At 37.4% G+C, this 20,519-nt stretch overlaps 1 protein-coding gene across 10 annotated transcripts in view; it reads right to left on the bottom strand.

Annotated features, from left to right (window-relative positions):
* LCLAT1 (lysocardiolipin acyltransferase 1) overlaps positions 1 to 20,519 on the bottom strand; it is a 201,947-nt gene that overhangs the window by 137,799 nt on the left and 43,629 nt on the right. For 8 of the 10 annotated variants that reach the window (XR_010835591.1, XM_067007870.1, XM_067007869.1 and 5 more), the window contains one exon: positions 315 to 483. The exons of the other annotated variants lie outside the window; for them this stretch is intronic. Coding sequence is in view for 7 of the 8 variants with exons in the window: in XM_067007870.1 (XP_066863971.1) it covers positions 315 to 479 (165 nt within the window). In the remaining variant the exon portion in view is untranslated. The remainder of the gene's footprint in view (positions 1 to 314; positions 484 to 20,519) is intronic. 10 annotated transcript variants of the gene reach the window in all.

Below are 20,519 nucleotides of genomic sequence, written 5' to 3' on the forward strand. Positions count from 1 at the left end.
CTGCATATTTAGATTTTTGCATTTTACTAAAGTATACCCCAACGAAGGAAAATAAAATTCATTAGGAATATGGAAGAAACTCAATTTTGAAATATAGCCCTTAAATACATATTTTTTTTCAAGGACATGAATTACTTCATTTCTCTCTTTCATTCACAGGGAGAAATACAAAAACTAATATGCTTCTTATGTAACACAAATATGTTTCTTCTAATATTTGACTAAATCTGACTCTAACAAAATACAAATCAATAGGCTAGGCCACTTTGGTATGGTCACTTTGGTATGGTCTCTTTCTCTGCTGTTTAACTTACCACAGGTAGCGTGAGCCAGGTTGCCACAAGGCGGTTGTTGATCCAGCGATACCAAGATGGGTTTATAAACATCAAAGGTAAAAAGGGACCCAGCATGAAAATGCTTCCAAAAAAGCTTCCCCAAAACAGAGTGAGTATAAAGTATATCCCTCTCCATGACACCATGATTCTGAAAGACACAAAAAAAATCGATATATTTTGTTACTGTAACTGCCAAAATTCAATTTCAGAATGATACGTGTAATAATCTTTAATTATAGGGCTACAGAATAGGCCCTGATAAAGAATATGAGCTTGAATGCCCTCTTACATGACCTATAGGTGTAACAAGTCAGAACATTAGAAATGGATACTCTCCCCCAAAACAGATATATTTATCAATGGAACAGAATACAGAGCCCAGAAATAAACCCAAACACCTATGGTCAATTAATCTTCGACAGGAAATCCCTGATGGTCCAGTGGTTAGGACTCTGCGCTTCCACTGCAGGGGGGCACAAATTGGATCCCTGGCTGGGGAACTAAGATTCTGCATGCCAGGTGGCGCAGGCAAAAAAAAAAAAAAAAAATCTTTGACAATGCAAGCAAGAATATACAATGGAGAAAGGACAATCTCTTCAGCAAGTGGTGCTGGGAAAGCTGGACAGCCACATGTTAATCAGTGAAATTAGAACATACCCTCACACCATACACAAATATAAACTCCAAATGGCTTAAATATAGGACATGACACCATAAAACTCCTAGAAGAGAACACAGGCAAAACATTCCCTGACTTAGCAATGTTTCCTTAGGTCAGTCTCCCAAGGCAACAGAAATAAAAGCAAAAATAAACAAATGGGAACTAATCAAACCTGTAAGCTTTTACACTGCAAAGGAAACCACAAACAAAACAAAAAGACAACCTACGAATGGGAGAAAATATCTGCCAACAATGTGACTGACAAGGCCTTAATTACCAAAATATACAAACAGCTCATACAATTCAATAACAAAAAAAAACCAATCAAAAAATGGGCAAAAACCTAAATAAATAATTCTCCAAAGAAGACATACAGATTCTCAACAGGCACATGAAAAGATGTTCAACATCACTAATTATTAGAGAAATACAAATCAAAACTACAAGAGGTACCTCACACTGGTCAGAATGGCCACTGAAAAGTCTACAAATAACAAATGCTGGAGAGGGTGTGGAGAAAAGAGAACCTTCCTACACTGTTGGTGTGAATGTAAATTGGTGCAGCCACCATGGAAAACAGTATGGAGGTTCCTTCAAAAACTAAAAATAGAGCTACCATATGATCCAGCAATCCTACTCCTGGGCATTTATCCAGAGAAAACCAAAATCTGAAAAGATATGTGCACCTCAGTGTTCACAGTAGTACTATGTACAACAGTCAAGACAGGGAAGCAACCTAAATGTCCACTGACAGATGAATAGACAAAGAAGATGAGTTATATATACAAAATGGAGTACTACTCAGCCATAAAAAGTAATGAAATAATGCCATTTACAGCAACATGGATGGACCTAGAGATTATCATACCAAGTGAAGTAAATCAGAAAGAGAAAGACAAATACCATATGCTATCACTTATACATGGAATCTAAAATATGACACAAATGAACTTATTTATGAAACAGAAACAGACTCAGTCATAGAAAACAAACTTATGGTTACCAAAGGGGAAAGGGGGTGGGGGAGGGAAGCGAAAGGAGTTTGGGATTAGCAGTACAACAACAAGGTAAACAACAATGTCTTGCTGTATAGCACAGGGAATTAAATTCAATATTCTGTAATAAACCATAATGGAAAAGAATATGAAAAAGAATACATATATATGTATAACTGAATCACTCTGCTGTATAGCAGAAACTAACACAACATTATAAATCAACTTCTTTTTTAAAAATTGAAATAAAGGAAAAAAAAAGAGATACTCTCAACTGACCTCCCCCCAAAAAGAAAAAAGCTGTTTAAAAAGCCTTGCTTTTTGTTCTGCTTATTAGTATTAACATAAAACTGTATATTTTCTTTTCCAAGACGTTATCCAACACAAAATTTTAAAATATTCCAGAGTTTGTTTTTTAATCTCTTACTATAAAAAGTAGATTTAATGGACTAAGAACTGCAGAACAGCTTCCTAAGGGTGACTGTGCCTAAAAGTGATGGCAATTTTACAGAGTGTACTAAAAAAGAATTTTTTAAATCTAGAAATATTAATTATTTACATTAGAACCTAAAAGTAATATCTTTGGGCAATTGGTCTTTATGAGCTGAAAGGTTAAGTAGAAGTCAGCCTCCTCACTCACTTTCTTAAATTATTTGCCAATGGATTACTTTTGAGGGTCCTCATAACCAGATGAACAAAGTATTGATGTTTTAAAAATAAACTGTTGGAAGCACAGTCTAAAATGAATAATCAAACATTTGATTTTACAACCTAAACTCTATTAGAGCAAAAACATGGGTTTGCTTCAGGATAATAAAACCGTTGGAAACATTAAAACCATGAAAACAATAATGGCCTTAAAATTTATATATTAAAAAAGGTATTTCAGGGCTTCCCTGGTGGCGCAGTGGTTAGGAGTCCACCTGCCAACGCGGGGGACACAGATTCGAGCCCTGGTCCAGGAAGAGCCCACATGCCACGGAGCAACTAAGCCCACGCACCACTACTACTGAGCCTGTGTGCCACAACTACTGAAGCCGGTGCACCTAGAGCCTGTGCTCCGCAACAAGAGAAGCCACCGCAATGAGAAGCCCACGCATCACAACAAAGACGAGCCCCCACTCGCCGCAACTAGAGCAAGCCCGCACACAGCAATGAAGACCCAGCGCAGCCAAAAATAAAGTAAGTAAAATAATTTTTTTTAAAAAGGTATTTCAGCAATTAAGACCTCTGAATATTTGAAAAGAATCACAACAGGAAAAAGAAATAAAATTTCAAATGTCATGGTGCTTTAAAATATGTCAGTCAGACAAAACAGGTCAAGTCACTTACACCGAATCAAGTTTTTCTGCATATTTGGTATATTTTAAAATCTCTACCAATACTTGACAGTGTTATATACAAAATTCTTCAAAGTACAAACAAAACAAATATCTGCTAAGAACTGGCTTTCTGCTAAACTCTAGATCTGAACTTCTAAGAAGCGGGTTGAGGGAGTGAGGGTGGAGAAAAAGAACACTGGAAAACTAGCCAAACAATTTGCTCACACAGGGCCCAGGATGGTCTGTTGTTCTACACACCCTTGGCTTTGCTTTCTCTGTGGCTCAGCTCCTCCTCTTTGCATTAAAAGACACTATAGGCCACTTCTCTCCAGTCTAAAATAATAATTTAAAAAGAGCTGCTAAATTTAGTATTCTCAACCCCTATTTCCTTTCATAACCCCTGCCCCCAAAATATCCCTGCAGTGCTGCTACTTGATTTGAAACACCCCCTGTAACTACATTTTTAAAAATCTACTGTTTGTTTCTGCCGTTAGCTAGCTCGCTGTTTAGATACACACATCTCAACTCCCTGAAGGGCTATACTTCACATTACATCCATATACAACTACCTCCCCATCAAAGGCTCTGACATGCTTCTTCCTCACTTACTAAACTACTTCTCATTTGATATCATTAAAAGGAAAAAAATTATAGTTAAAGGAGCTTAGGTATCATCTAACAGAATCTTTTCAATTTACAGTGATGAAGCTAAGGACCAGAAGAGTTAAGAGATGTGTCACGTGAATGTACTGGGATTACTCAAACCAAGTCTAATCTAAAATTACTTTTCCATCCTACTTCTGTTTCTTCCCTAACCTCTCAATCATGTGTACAGTGATTCAATAAACATGCAAAGAGATTCCTACTGTGTGTCAGGCCCTGTGCCAGTTATTTGGGGATACAACACTGAACATGACAGCATACCAAGCTCTTACAAATCTAACAGTCTCTCCAGCTCCTCCTTATGAACTCTGCATTTAATCTAGCCCTATTCTCTCTCTTCTTCCAAGTCTCAAGGATTTGATACAAAACTTGGTTAAGAATTATGCTAGCTACTTGCTTATTTCGAATAAATAAAATTAAAAAAAAAAAAACTGGCTAAACCAAGGTGCTGGTTAGGATGCAGAGCAACCAGAACTCACTCACGTTGCTGGTGGGAATGCAAAATGGTATGGCCACTTTGGAAAACAGCTTTACAGCTTCTTAAAATATTAAATGTACATTTACAATATAACCCAGCAATCCCACTACTGAATATCCAGGACAAATTGAAAACTTATGTTAAAACACAAACCTGCACACAATTGTTTTCAGCAGGATTATTCATAATTGCAAAAAACTAGAAACAACCCAAATGTCAGTCATGGGTGAGGGGATAAACACACTCTAATACATCCATAGAAAAGAATACTACTCAGCAGTGAAAAAACATATGACTGATACATGCAACATCTGGGGTTAACATCAAATGCATTACACTGAGTGAAGGAAGGTAGGTTCAAAAGGCATGATTTCTTTTTAACTATATGTTTTCATTTATATGACATTCTGGAAAAGGCAAAACTATATGGAGGGAACAGATCAGTGGTTGTCAAAATGTTAGGAGTAGCAGGAGTGTTTGACTGTGAAGGGGCAGCACAAGGGAAGTTTTAGGGGTTGAGGAAACTGTTCTATTTCCCAATTGCAGTGATGGTTACAAGACTATGCATTTGTTGAAGCTCACAAAATGTATATTTACTGATCTTTACTGTATGCAGATTAAGAACTAAATTAAAAAGATTATGCTATGTGAGATAAAAATCTGATAGAATATTCATTAAGCTCTTATGATCTGGGGAATTTTACACATCTGGATTATTTCGATTATAATGACATCTAAACTATGTCAAGCTTTTAGAATACGCCAGGCACTTTTTCATATATTTTAAATGTGTGAACCTGTTTAATACTCACAATAATCCCATGGTGTAGATATTTTCATTACCCCACACTTATAAGGATACTGAGGCACAAAGTGGTTATGTAATCTGCTCAAGATTATACAGCTAGTAAATGGCAGAGCTGGGATTTGAATCCAGGTAATTTGGTGTCAGAGTCCATGCTCAGTCTAAAATTCAACATTATGTTCTTTTTCAAGCACATACTTCTTTTGTAATTAAACACACACACTTTAAACAGTATACAAAATCAAGATGTCATAAATTTAAACCAAATTGTTAATATCTCATGCAAAAATTATTCTGAATGATAGTGAAGTTTATAGGAACTTAATCTAACGTCTTTCTTACCTTAACACTCCCTAGTACTTAACATATAGCATACAAAAACTTGGGGAGAGCTGAGGATGGGGGTTGCCAGCTTCTGCTGGAAAAAAATCTGGTTAAATAACTGGTAAATGAACCACCTGATCTTTTAAAATCCTTTCAAATAAGGGCCACATTACTGCAAAGGTAATCACAAACACCGTAATTTACTATTTCTGTGCATTCTTTGTATAATACTGATAGCGTTCTCAAAAAATAAAAGCCATTTGGAAAAGAAATAATCATAGTTTTTAAATGGCATATCCATTTTATTGCCGAGTACAGATACATAGAACTAAACTGTAGATCTTCTTGAAAAGCTATGCCTACTTCAGTGTAACCCAGGAACTTTTCCCATTAAGACCACTGTCCCGGGCTTCCCTGGTGGCGCAGTGGTTGAGAATCCGCCTGCCGATGCAGGGGTCACGGGTTCGTGCCCTGGTCCGGGAAGATCCCACATGCCGCGGAGCAACTAAGCCCGTGAGCCATGGCCGCTAGGCCTGCGCGTCCGGAGCCTGTGCTCCGCAACGGGAGAGGCCACAGCAGTGAGAGGCCCGCATACCAAAAAAAAAAAAAAAAAGACCACTGTCCCTTCACAATGAGTTAAGATCTCTTACCCACTAACTTCCTAGCTCATAACCTGATTCTGATTCTGATGCTTGCCCTTGTCTAACCATCTGTGGCTCCAATGACTACAACGCCAAGCAAAGGCAGGAACCAAAACACAGCCCACCTGGACTTCTTATTCAGTTGCATATATTATTCCTCGAGTATGACAATGTGGGAGGATACTCCCTGACAAGGATTAAGGGAATCTATTAGGGATACTTACAGTTCCTTGCTCAGGAAGGAAAGACATTTTACTTCATAAAATTTCCTTAGTTTTTTAATTCACATAACAATTCAAATATTAACAAGCATTGCTCTCATAGTCTAGGAGGGAAGCTAAGTGTGCTAAGGAACGATTGCAATTTGGTGTGATGCATACTATAATAGAGGTATGTAACAGGTGTTAAGGATAGATCAAAGCAAGGCAAGATAAGCTCTGCTAAAAGGGATTAAGGAAGGTGTTAGACACTTAGAGGATGAGAAATTGGGGAAGGGGAGAGATTACTCCAGACAATAAAACAAAACATGTAGGGCTTCCCTGGTGGCGCAATGGTTAAGAATCCGCCTGCCAACGCAGGAGACACGGGTTCAAACCCTGGTCCAGGAAGTTCCCACATGCCGCGGAGCAACTAAGCCGGTGTGCCACAACTACTGAGCCTGCGCTCTAGAGCCCGTGAGCCACAACCACAGAAGCCCGCATGCCTAGAGCCCATGCTCTGCAACAAGAGAAGCCACCACAATGAGAAGCCTGCGCACCACAACGCAGAGTAGCCCCCGCTCGCTGCAACTAGAGAAGGCGGGTGCACAGCAACGAAGACCCAACACAGCCCAAAATAAAAACAAATAAATAAATAAATTTAAAACAAATAAAACCATGTAGAGTCACAGAAATTTGAAACAGCATGGCTTAAACAAGGAACTGTAACTCATTACATATTAGTGAGGTATAGGGTATACATCAAGGAGTTGCAAGAAATCAAGAAGACCCAGGTCCTAAAGACAAAGTGCACACACCCAGGGCAGGATAGACAAGAATACCACCTTGAGCATGTCACCATGGGTGGGAAAAAACCTAAGGTGTATGACTCATGTTTTAGAATAAATGTCAGAAGTGACATGGTATAGATAAGCCTGGACTCAATAAAACCAACCTGTATACTGATTAAGAGCAAAGAACTTCTCTGCCCTCTAAAACAGTGCATGGGACTCTCAGCAAAAATCCAGCATTGACAGATGCTGGTATTAAAGAGGTCTGTGAACCAGGAGCACCTGATCCAGTTCCACCTCTCAACAGCCTGATGATCATGACCACACCGCTTAACCAGGATGCTCACAGGTGAGGAAGTTAGGAAAAATTCCCTCAAATTTTGAGCACCTAATATTTGCCAGGCACTTTACAAAAGGCTCTCAGTATTTACATACTTAACACCTACAGATTCATATTCATGAACAACCCAAAGGTTCATGACATGTAAGTAATCTGTAATTTTGCTGAAACTCAATGTTGAAATTTGAATATTGCAAAACTAGTGTCAAAAAACAAATCATTGGGCTTCCCTTGTGGCGCAGTGGTTGAGAGTCCGCCTGCCGATGCAGGGGACATGGGTTCGTGCCCTGGTCCGGGAAGATCCCACATGCCGCCAGAGCGGCTGGGCCCGTGAGCCATGGCCGCTGAGCCTGAGCGTCCGGAGCCTGTGCTCCTCAACGGGAGAGGCCACAACAGTGAGAGGCCCGCGTACCGCAAAAAAAAAAAAAAAAAAAAAAAAAAAAAAAATCATTTAGGTAGTAATAATCTGGCCAACTATCCAGTATCCTAATCTCAATGGGCCTTTAGTCTGTTCTACTTACTGCACATGCACCATAGTGGATTTATAAATTGGAGGTTTTATTATCAAAAGACCTTGCTATAAATCTTGAAAATGTCAAATGTGTCCTAAAATAGTCACTTTACAAAACATTCTCCTCCAATTTAAACAAAAGCCTCAAAAATAAGATATTAATTATATCAGTGGTATTTACAGGTGAAGAACTATGGACTTGGTTCTCTTAATGAAAAGCCCCTAACACTGTTTATACTGAGAGAAGTAAGATAAAGAACCTATTACCAGGGGCATTCCTGGAAAATGCAGTGGAGAATCCAGAACTGGGACCAGTAAGACTTAAAGGCCAGAAAGTAAACACTGAGTAATAAAAGTAATATGAACAGTTAAGCATATTGTTTCAGCCTTTGTCTTCTCTGGAGAAAGTAAAACAGAGTTTCTGTTTCTGGGCTGGGGGACACACAGCTGAGGGCAGTAACTGCTCTAAGAACAGTGGGATTAAGTAACCATTTATCTACTGCATCATGAATGCTGAGACCCCACAGAGTCTTCCCTCACTGAGCTCTCAAATGACTGCAACAAGATTTTAGCTCTAGTCCAGTGCACTCCAATAAAACTTTCTGCAATGATGGAAATGTTCAATAGCTGTGCTGTCCAACATGGCAGCCATCAACGACATGCGGCCACTGAGCCCTTGAAATTTGGCTAGTTCAACTGGGGAACTGAATTATTAATTTAATGGTATTTAAATAGCCACATGTAGCTACTGTATTGAATATGAATAGCACAGCTCTATGCTGACTTACTGGAGCACACTTCTCTGAGGAGTCTGACCAGACCATGAGGAAAGATGAAAATATAGAAACACTGGTGGTTCCCTTTGTATTAGCTGTAATAAAAAAAGTCCAGCTAATCACCCTGCAGTGAAGCCCAAAGTTCACATAACCCTCACCTGTATGCAAGCTTCTTTGTTAAGTCCCATATTTTTTACAGTGAGTAGATTATGAGACATCTGAGGAAAGACTTTAACATGACATTAGATACCAAAACAAACAGAAAAAAGTATACTGGAAAGAAACAAACTATTCAGGGAGAAAAAAACTATCGTTAACATTTTCAGAAAGACAAAAAATAACTGCATCTGGTAGACAAGAATAATATGTACTTGTGGGGAAAAAAATTTTTAATAAAATGAATGGAAACATTCAGAGAATGAGAGCTACTGGAAGTTTAAAACACAGCAAATATTTAGTAAAAACATTAGCAAAAATGAAACACTCAACAGAAGAGTTAGAAAATAAAAAAGTCAAGCAGAAGATGAAGAGATGGAAAGTAGAAAGAATATTAGAGGACCAAGACAGAGGTCTCATAGGCAAATTGTATAAAGTTCAAAAAGAAAGTAGTGAGAAACTGGAGGGGAGGAAATCAGCAACAAAATAATTCAAAGAAACTCCCCAGAACAGGAGGACATGACATTCCACATGAACAGAGCCGACTGAAAGCTAGGATAATGGATGAAAACAAATGCTCACCAGGGCACGTCGCGCTGTAACTTTCAGAACAGAGGAAATGATGGACATTCTACAAAACCTCTGGAGGGGATGAAAATGGGTCACATGTAAAGGATCAAAAATTAGACTGGATTTGGACTCGGCAGCAATACCAGAAGCAAGATGAAAACAGAACAATGCCTACAAAATTCTCAAGAAAATTATTCCATCCAGTCACTCTTTCAATCAAGTGTAAGGATAGTAAAAACGCTATCGCAAGGCCTCCAAGTTACCTCCCATACAATCTCTTTTCAAGAAGCTATTGGAAAATGGGCTCTGCTAAAACAAAAGAGTAAACAAGACTGAGGGAGACTTGAAATACAGGAAACAAGAGATCCAACACATGTGAGAACCTCCAAATGATCACGAAGGGAGATCCCAGGGTGACAGTCATGCATAAAACAGAGAAGGCATCCAATCTAAACAAACTGGGGGAGGGTGACTCAAGAGAAAGACTCTTTGAAAGCTGTATCACCAAAATCCTTGCTGCTAAACAAACCATCTTTTTCTGAGCCAAGAACAGAATGCCCAGGTAAAGCTGGCACAGATTCTAATCTGTACTTGGCTTCCTGAACATGTGCTAGTAAAATTCCTGTTCTCTCTTCCATACACAGCTGCCAGATCAGCTGATGACACTCATTTTATCTATCCTAAGTACTCCGCTCTGACCTACTCCTGATAGGTGGAGGGAGGGCATGGTGAATTTAGAAGCATTATTCCTACCTGAGAGTCAACACCTGCAGAGGCCTGACTGTGGTGAGCCCTCCACAGAGTTTTCCAGGACTTATTTATGCATGAACCTGCCCACTGCCTTCCCCTAAAAAAGGATCTATCTGGTGAATCCTCTGGGAAGCTGAGGTCTAACTATCACCCAGAGACTCTGTACCTGTAGAAGCCTTCATCTATCTGATGGCAGCAGTGTTTGATGGCAGTGTTTGATAGATTACGCTGACTTCTCAAGTTCTCAATAAATAAATAAATAAATTGTATAGGGATACATAGATAGGTAAAATTTTAAAGTAAAAGAACAATCAACATAAAAGGATACTAGCTGTCGTAGTGGGGCACACAGGAGGCTTCTAAAGGTACTGGTAATATTCTATTTCTTAAGTATGGTGGCTATTTATATGTTCACCAACAATGACTTTTGGACTATTCTATCAGCAGCAATTTTTGCCAATCTGCACACACACCGTGTATCACTCTTCTAATTATATGCTACATTAGCAACAGCGACAAAAATGGTTTTAGTGATTACCATCCTTGGTGGAAACGGAAAAAACACAGCTTTTACTTGTTAATTCATGTATTTCTATATTACCTAATTTTATAAAGAATAAACATATAATTTACAATTAAAGATATTTTAATTATAAAAATTTTAAGAACACATTAATTCAGGTTAGGATGATCTCTCTTTGTTATAATCCCTAATCAAATACTCTGCCAGAAAAAGCAGTCCTTGGGAATCAGTGGAGACAAATATATGGGACAAGTTTATAATTTTTCTAAGACTGCTCCAAAATAAATAAGCAACATGTTGATCCTGATTCAAGTGACAAAATCAAATACATAAGATGAGAGCATGAACACTAATGTCAATCACTGCATATATACGATATATAATAATAGTTATTGCAAAATATCGCTTCACAATGAAAATGACGTTTTAACAGTCAGCTAAAACAATCATAGCCGATTACTGAGATTATTCCACAAACTGAAAGAAATTAACTGTTAACTATTTAAATAGTTTAAGCAAATGCTCTTTACGCTCTAATTTTGTAACCTAGGTGAATACTTCACTTATACAATCGCACTGATTTAGTTTTTTCACAAACATAAGTGAAATGTTTATGAGCTGATTAATTTCTTTTAAATCCACCAATATATTTTTAAATCCCTGGATGCATGTTAATTTGCATGACCTGATTTTGATGAACATGTCTTCATTTTTGGGAATTTAATAACATAAACACATCTGTCAACTGATGAAATGGTGTGCTTCTTTATTCCCCAATGACAACTGTATTTGTTTTCCTTTCAAGTCCCGAAAGACAGAGGCTCAAAGCTAAATTTAACATCCAATTTTAGAAGCAAAGATTATGGTTATTATTATCTTTTTCTCCTCTTACAATCTTATATTTTTATTCTTATTAGCATTATTGCCATATGTCTTTCATTGTAAATCACTTTAAATTCTTTTAGGAAGCAGACTATTAATTAAAAATAAATTTAGGACTTCCCTGTGGCCCAGTGGTTAAGAATCCCCCTGCGAATGCAGGGGACATGGGTTCGATCCCTGATCCAGGAAGATCCCACATGCCGTGGAGCAACTAAGCCCGTGAGCCACAACTACTGAGCCCGCGAGCTGCAACTACTGAAGCCCGTGCGCCTAGAGCCCGTGCTCTGCAACAAGAGAAGCCACCACAACGAGAAGCCCGCGCACCACAACGAAGAGTAGTCCCCGCTCACCACAACTAGAGAAAGCCTGTACGCAGCAACAAAGACCCAAAGCAGCCCAAAATAAACAAATAAATAAATAAATTTAAACATTGTCACCTATAGTGACCTTATTTATGTTTACACATTTTACTAATTAAAAAAAAAAACAAAAGAAACTAGGTCTCTACTAAAGCACAGTGTCAGGAAACCACTAGAAGTTTGTATTTAACGGTTTATGTTCTAGGTATTCTGAAGACAAAAAAGTATACTCCTTTATAAGCAAATCGCCAAAAGAAACAAGTAACAAAAAATAAACCAAAAAGACAGAACTTAAAACACCTCTGCTTATCAATTAAGCACTTATAATGCAACCAGGGGAAGCTAAAAGGATGTTTAAAGGTGCTCTGGCACCTTTACCTGTTTGGGAAACCGACAGACAATAACAGGAAAGGGACAAACTATATGGTTTCATTCTTCCTGAAGCAGCAGGAGAGAATAATACTTCCCCAGATACAAAAAGAAAGTAAAAGGTTAAGCAGCATTCGAGTTACAGAGCACTCAGAAGAAATAAAACCAGTTTACAAATTCTGACAAAACACAACAGGACAGCTAAAGAGCAGAATAGGGTCAAACCTTAGCTCAACCCAAAAATGAAGCAAGAACTTTCAACTATCAACTGGAATTCAGTAAACAAGCCTGTTAACTCCCTGGTGGGGGAGTCTACGCTGAGTTCTTAGAACTGTATACAGACATTTGGGGTTATATAAAATGACACTACTTATCTATTGAAGTTTAGTGAGAAAAGAAATTATCTGTATAAATATTCACAGATCTCTACACTGATACAATTCTTTTACTTAAAATGTATTCAAAAGTTAATACTGAGAAAGAAGCAGAGTATATACTGTAATTATAATTATAATTCTATTTATCTAACATTCAAAAGCATAGAAACTAATTTATAATATTAGAAGTAAGGATAATAGTTATCCTGCGAGGTGCAGAGCAGAAATAGTAACTGGAAGAGACACCAGGGGGCTTTGAGGGCTTTGGCAACTCTGTTTCTTATTTGGGTGCACACGGCATAGTCACTTTATGAAAATTCACTGAGCTGTATATTTGTGGTTTATGCACTTTTCTACATGTAAATTTCAACAATATTTACCCCCAAAGTTATCATTTAAACTGGATACTTTATAAGTAATCCAATTCAATATATGCAGTTTATAGGAAGAAAATACAAATGTTCAAGCCAATAAACAAAGCTCAACCTCACTATTTTCTGGAAAATGCAAAAGTGAAACAACAAAACACCATTTCTTCTCAAAGACTGACAAAAACATCTAAGTCTTGCATTTGATATTCTAAAAACCATTTGGTAGTATCTTTGTCTTCATAGCTGGAGGGGAAGTATAAACTTTAGGGGGCAAACAGATAAGTAGCTATTATCATTTTGAATGCCTACCATCAGGAATGCTTTCTCAGTATCTACCCCTGAGAAATACTCAATTGTAAGTACAAAGATGTTTCATTGTAGCCTTGTCTGTTAATGACAACAACAAAAATTGGAAACATGGATGTCCACTGATGAGGGAAGGGCTAAATAAACTGTGGTACTTTCAGCATTATGAAATACTACCCAGTGGAAAGAATGAGCTATATTTTTTAAAATGAACAGCTCTCCAAGAGGTATTGCTAAGTGAAAAAGAATATGATACCATTTTTGGAAGGAGGGACCACATTGCCCCCCAAAAAACCCTGTGCTACATGGCTTATATAAATAAATGTAAATACACATAAATCTGTCTAGAATGATACATGCCAATGTTATTATGGTTGCTTAAGTGAAGACAGAAGAGGCTGCAACTAAGGATGGTGGTCAAAAAGGAGAAGACCTTTCTATTGATATAATGTTTTAAAAAGAGAACATTTCCACTTACATAGTAAAAGGAAAACAGGAAGGAACAAAGGGAGGGAGGGAAAGAGAAAGGAAAAAAGCAGCAGCTTAGGCACAGCCAAAAGAGTCAGCTTACTAATAATTCCAGTTGTTCCATGATCCCATAATCAGAGTAAAAATGATTAAATGGGGACTTCTCTGGTGGTCCAGTGGTTAAGACTCCACACTCCCCATACTCAGGGCTGGGTTCGATCCCTGGTCAGGGAACTAAATCCCATATGCCGCAATGAAGATCTCACACGTGGCAACAAAGATCCTGCATGCCGCCAACTAAGACCCACCGCAGCCGAATAAATAAATAAATAAATATTTTTTAAATGATTAAATGCTGAGGTAAAAATAACCCATACCTCTTAGCCAAATTACTCTTTGCCATACTTTAAACTAAAAGTAAATTTTTACAGACAAATTAAAAACCACTCAAAACATACACTGAGATAGGAATGATAAAGCACCCTAGATAAACTAAAACTACACTGGCACCCTTAAGAATCCTTGGCCTAACAAAGGTCACTCAAAACCACCATTCAATTTACTTTACAGCACTCATCTCCATTAACTTGAAGTTTAAGCTCATGTTTTGCTTTTTCCTTCATGAGACACACTGCTAGACAGTAAAATGTATAAGTAACGTACTAAGTGATGGAGGTACATAGACTATCAGAAGGCAAGCAAGTTTACTGACACTCTTCTTATATACAAAATATGAGCCCATGAATATATACACCTATATAAGTCTCATAAAGTTCTAGCGGAAAAGTTATTAAAGTTACCAAAAACAGCATTTTCATTTCTGACTATACCCATGTCTACTTTAGTCAAAGCATACTCTTTAGAAGAGAGAAAAAAGTTAAAATATCTATCTAAATTTACCAAGTGTTTTCAATCATTTCATTTAAACAGAGAATATGACCAATTAGAGTCATTCTGCAGTCACTGAAAACTCACAATATTTGCACTAGCAAACACTAACCATCTTCGGGCAAGGTATTACGAAGGCTATTCTTTGTTACTGTTAACAGAGTCTTGGCCCTCCTAGGACAGATCATCTAGATGGAGAGGGAAGAATGAATTTTGAAAGTATGGAGGGAGGGAGGCAATACAAGGAAGTATATATTAAAATGCCAAATTCATGAAAAATCAGTAAGTGTGACAATGAGTTTGTAAAACCTTAAAAGTCTAGAGCTAGAATTAAGATCACCAAGCTTTGGGAATTCCCTGGCAGTCCAGTGGTTAGGACTCAGTGCTTTCACTGCCATGGCCCAGGTTCAATCCCTGGTCAGGGAACTAAGATCCCTCAAGCCGCATGATGTGGCCAAAAATTGTAATAAAATAAATAAAATGGTACATTTTTTTAAAAAAATCACCAAGCTTTAAACAACTTTTGGTTTCACAGATGACTGTCTCATTACACCAATGAAGAAAGTGAGAAGCAGAAAAGCTGAGGGACCTGACTGTGCTCACAGTGGCACACCCAGTGATGATGGAACTAGGTGAAGACCTCCCATCTGCAGTTACCAGCTCAGCGTTCTTCCCATTAGAAAGGGATCCTAGAGGTCTAAGGCAATCAATTAAAACATGAAGGAGGAATCAAGATGCAAACAAGGCCTAGGCCTGGAGGAAGAATAGTACTCTGTCAAGCTAGGACAAAAAAGACAAAGAGGCCAACTTCTTGACATTATTCTTTATGATGCACACTGCACAGGGACTGGTTAGGCATAAGCAAGTTTTTCCAAACCCTCAGGATTTCTGTTGGGTTTTGTTTCTTTGAAATTGTTTCAAACAATATGAATTATTAACAGCAAGCATTTTTTAAAAACTGAAAATGTCACCAATATTTTTCTGCATAAATGGCAAGCACACTCACTATATTTCAACAATTTCCTGTTATTACACAAGGCTTCCTTGTAAGATGTAGAAGTTAAAACCACACCCACCCACACTGAATGGAACATAACTATATGAAATCATTTCAGAAAGACGGGTTAGTACAACTGTATTATACCTCTTACCTGTTATTCAAGAGACTACCCTCCCTGTTCAAATTGCTTACTATAGTCTTCAAAATGTTAACTATAGGGTACCATATAACCCAGCAATTCCACTCCTAGATATATATACCTAAGTGAAATAAAAATATATGTCCACACAGAAACATACAGGAATGTTCACAGAAGCACAATTCATAACAGTCAAAAAGTGGAAACTACCCAAATCTCCTTCATTTGATAAATGGATAAACAAAAGCGTTGTATAAACATCAGTGGATATCATTCAACAAACAAAGGAATGAAGTATTTGATACATGCTACAACACAGATGGACTTTGAAAACTCATGCTAGGTGAAAGAAGCCAGTCACAAAAGTCCACAGTCTATGATTTCATTTATGTGTCCAGAATAGGCAAAACTATAGAGACAGAAAGTAAATTAGTGGTTCTTTGGGGCTCAAGGCAGGTGGACAGGGTGACTGCTAATGAGTATGAAGTGCGTTTTGGGGTTAAAAAAAAAAAAGTTCTGAATTGTATGGTATGTGAATTATATCTCAAAATAAAACAGTTAATTAGCTGGGACATTACCAAGACATGAATAGCTCTAACCAACTCTACCCTGGAGCTCATGAATGCTGAAGGAAAAGAGAAATTGTGAGGATAACTGCCACCTCAGAAATTAGAAACAAGAGTATATACAAGTGAAGCCAGAGAACAAAGGGGACCAAAATGCAGACAGAATGAAATCACAGAACAGAAAAAAGACCAGACAGAAATACATCAAAATGTTACCAATGACTGTCCCTGCATAATGAAACTATGGTTGATTTTTCTCCAAATTGTGGACAAAGAGTATTACTTTTACATAATTTTTTTAAAAATCTCAACATTTATTTCAAAGGGAAAAATCAAGAGCCAGAATTTCTTATATTAAGGGACTGGATAGGGTGCCTCACAAACAAAACATTGAAGGTAGAGTTAACCACCAATGAAAAGTATAAAATGTGAATTATACAATATTAAAGACACTGGCCCCATGTTTTCCATATATGAAAGAGCTGATATTCTAAATCAATAGTTTTGGGGTTTTTTTCTAATATAAGTTACTGGTATTGACTGGAAGCCATAAAATACCACTGTTACAGGGGAACATCTATCAAGTGATTTGACTGGACAAGGAATACAATGTTTTTCTCCCTGTTTCATAACACAAAACAAAACAACTTGATTTACATTATTTCTAAAATCTATAATTATGTCATTACCTTTAATAAAAGACTTCTAAGCTACAGATTAATACAAACTGAGTGAAAATGCCACCATTTTGTCAAATAAAATAAAGTCAACTATCACTCATAGTATTTTTTCTTATAATAGATAAAAGCAAATGAAGAAAATATTTACCATCTATTCTTCACACAGCAAAGGGTAGTTTACCCACAGAAGGTTCACAGAATGTATTCAAGGGTTCATAAACCCCCTAAAATTGTAGGCTATTTATAAATATATGTATATATATAATATACATATCTATATATACATATTTTTCCCCTGTGGAGAGAATCCCTAACTTTTATCAGAGGGGTTTGTAACTCAAAGAAAGTTAGACACTACTGATTTAGAGAAATAGTTGAACCACAGCCTAAAATGGTCTTCTGTTACAAGGAATCCTAGAGACATTAACTCTTAAGAAACTACACTACGTAATTTTCTTTCATGAAACACAAGTATCTAGACAAGGAGATAGAACCAAGGATAAATCATATATAGCCACTATTCTAGAAAAAAACTTCAAGAAGTCAGAAAAACCAACCAAGTGTTGTAGGCAAAGGCAAAAATATTACAGACCACAATTATTTTATTTATATTTATCTGTAGTAGGCCTTGTCTTACAAATATCTGAAATGTTGTTTTTATTTAATATCTCACAATATGAATGAAATCAAATAATTTTTTTTTTTTGCGGTACGCGGGCCTCTCACTGCTGCGGCTTCTGCCGCTGCGGAGCACAGGCTCCGGACGCGCAGGCTCAGCGGCCACGGCTCACGGGCCCAGCCGCTCCGCGGCATGCGGGATCCTCCCGGACCGGGGCATGAACTCTCGTCCCCTGCATCGGCAGGCGGACTCTCAACCACTGCGCCACCAGGGAAGCCCAAAATCAAATAATTTTTGATTCGAAGTATTTCAGACTGAAATCCATTAACTGCTTTTATTCATAAACATCATGGAATTCTGGGTGAATGCTAGAAACGTACAAAATATTTTTTTCTGACTTATTCTGAAAGACAATGACTGAGTTTTGGTTCATGTGTAAAAGTGTATTTTATGCAAATAATAACAGCGTTAATATCTGGAATATCTGCTTTGCTATTAAAACTTCACTTCTGTGACCTTTATTCCTCCTAAACTTACAAAAATCAAAATAAATAAGGGATGGAAAATAATCCTAGAACTCTTTCCATGTATTTTAAAGTGTTTCATGTAGCATGTTCTTACCATTAGTAAATAAAAACATAGGTGGAGAAATTAGTAAGAATGCCAATAAAAATATTTCATTTGGTAACAAAAGCTCATGGAGACTTAAGAATGGCAACTGATATTTATAGGACTTTAAAAGTTATTTACAGAGCTTACAAATGTAACTACTCTATTTGATAGACAAGAGGAGGTAGTTTTCAGAATAGTATTGAAACCAAGCCCCCCTAAAACTAAGTTTCCCTAACAAGTTTATGATTAATCTCTCTATCCAAAATTGTATTCACTTGCTTATCTCCCGTGACCTCAATCCCTTTCTTGTTCCCCCTGACCTCAATCCTGTGCTAACTGAACACTAATCACCCAGAGTTAGATGACTAAGACTGCTGTTGTCGATAACACCATTAATGTACTAAAATGGCTGTTGTAGGTATCATCATTAATGTACACTCAGGTTGTTTCTACAGATGAGAACACCTGGCCAGAGATTCGTACATCAGAGACATCCTGACCCCCAAAACCACACTTAAGAAATGTCACAGAAATGTCACAAGATGATGATTAATCCCAGTTTCTTTGTTTGTCCCCATTAAAACATCCCTAACTCAAAGACCACGAGGGAGTGGATCTGAGACTTGTCTCCCATTCCCTTTGCTTGGCACCCTGCAATAAACCCTTACTTTGCTGCAAACAACTGCTATCAAGAGTTTGGCTCTCTACACTAAGGGCACAGTTACAGTATAATGCATAAAATATTATGAAAGACATCTCTGAAAGTTCAATTTAAAAACCACACTGTCTATAAGATCACCTATCACGGAAAGTCAAAATTGAAAGGGGCTTTAGAGATAATTTAGTCCACCAGTTTGCAAACTTTTTGAATCCTTCATTCAAAAATCTCACCAAGAAGTCTCATATGTAAAACAGAACCAGAGAAGAGCTCTGGTAACCAGTGGTTACCAGGGGTTAGGGAGAGAATGTGACCCTAAAGAAACAGATAGCACAGGGGAGTTTTGAGGAGTGATGGAACTATTCTGCTTCCTGATTGTGGTGGGAGTTACACAAATCTATACATAAACACTCATAGATGAACAACGAAAGAAAAAAAAAGTCAAGTTAGAAAAAAGTTTAACTGCATTTCCTTAATAACATGATGCAGAAAACAGTTGATTCAGAATATTTCTCCTGGACTTCATTTCCTTTCAATGCCACAGTCTGAGTATGCTTTCAGCTCATGAAATAACCTGGGAGAAACACTTTAGTTCTTTAATAGTTCTGACTTTTTATGGAGATTCTAATTAAACAACTGCAAATTTATCTTCTTTAAATTGTAAGTTCTCTTGGCATATTTCAAGTTATTATACAACGAAGTTAGACTTCACAAAAGTAACTGCCTTCCAAACTTCTTTATAGGTTTTGTTACATGAGTCTATATTTAAATTAAGAAACAATAAGCCTCTATTCACAACCATTCCAAAGTCAGAAAGGAGGGAGAGAAAATTTACTCAATATGTAGTTCCATAATGTGCCAAACATTACGGCATTCTCTTTAAACTGTCTTATCTCACTGAACAACCTCCCCACCCCTGGGAGAGAGACAGTTTTCCAATTTTATAAAGAAAGAGCATGGAGTTCAGCAGGTTAAACAGTGCAGCCCACAGCTGCTGGGCTAATGGGATAGTGGGGCCAAGGTAAGCCAGAGTTTTAAAACAAGAGTGAGTTTTAGTGTGCCTGTAAATAAGGGCATAAATTTACAGTAGGTGGAAATTTATAAACAAAATTAACCATCAGTGCAAAATCCTGATTTGCCATCTCTAAAAATAGACAACTGTCAAGTATTTGCTCTGTGATACAAAATTCTTCCAACCAGGAAGTCTGAGGTGATGCTAACAAGCTAATTTTAAGCACTGGATTTGACTAACAAACCAAGAAAGCAAGCTCTTCGGTATTTCTTGTTCCCAACAACTAAAAATATCTAGCATTTTAAGTCAAAAATATAACTTATTAGGTGATGTCCATCACACAAGCAGTAACTCAAGAATTAAGGATCATATACC

Source organism: Kogia breviceps, chromosome 11, assembly GCF_026419965.1.
Source record: "Kogia breviceps isolate mKogBre1 chromosome 11, mKogBre1 haplotype 1, whole genome shotgun sequence".
Taxonomy (NCBI): Eukaryota; Metazoa; Chordata; class Mammalia; order Artiodactyla; family Physeteridae; genus Kogia; species Kogia breviceps.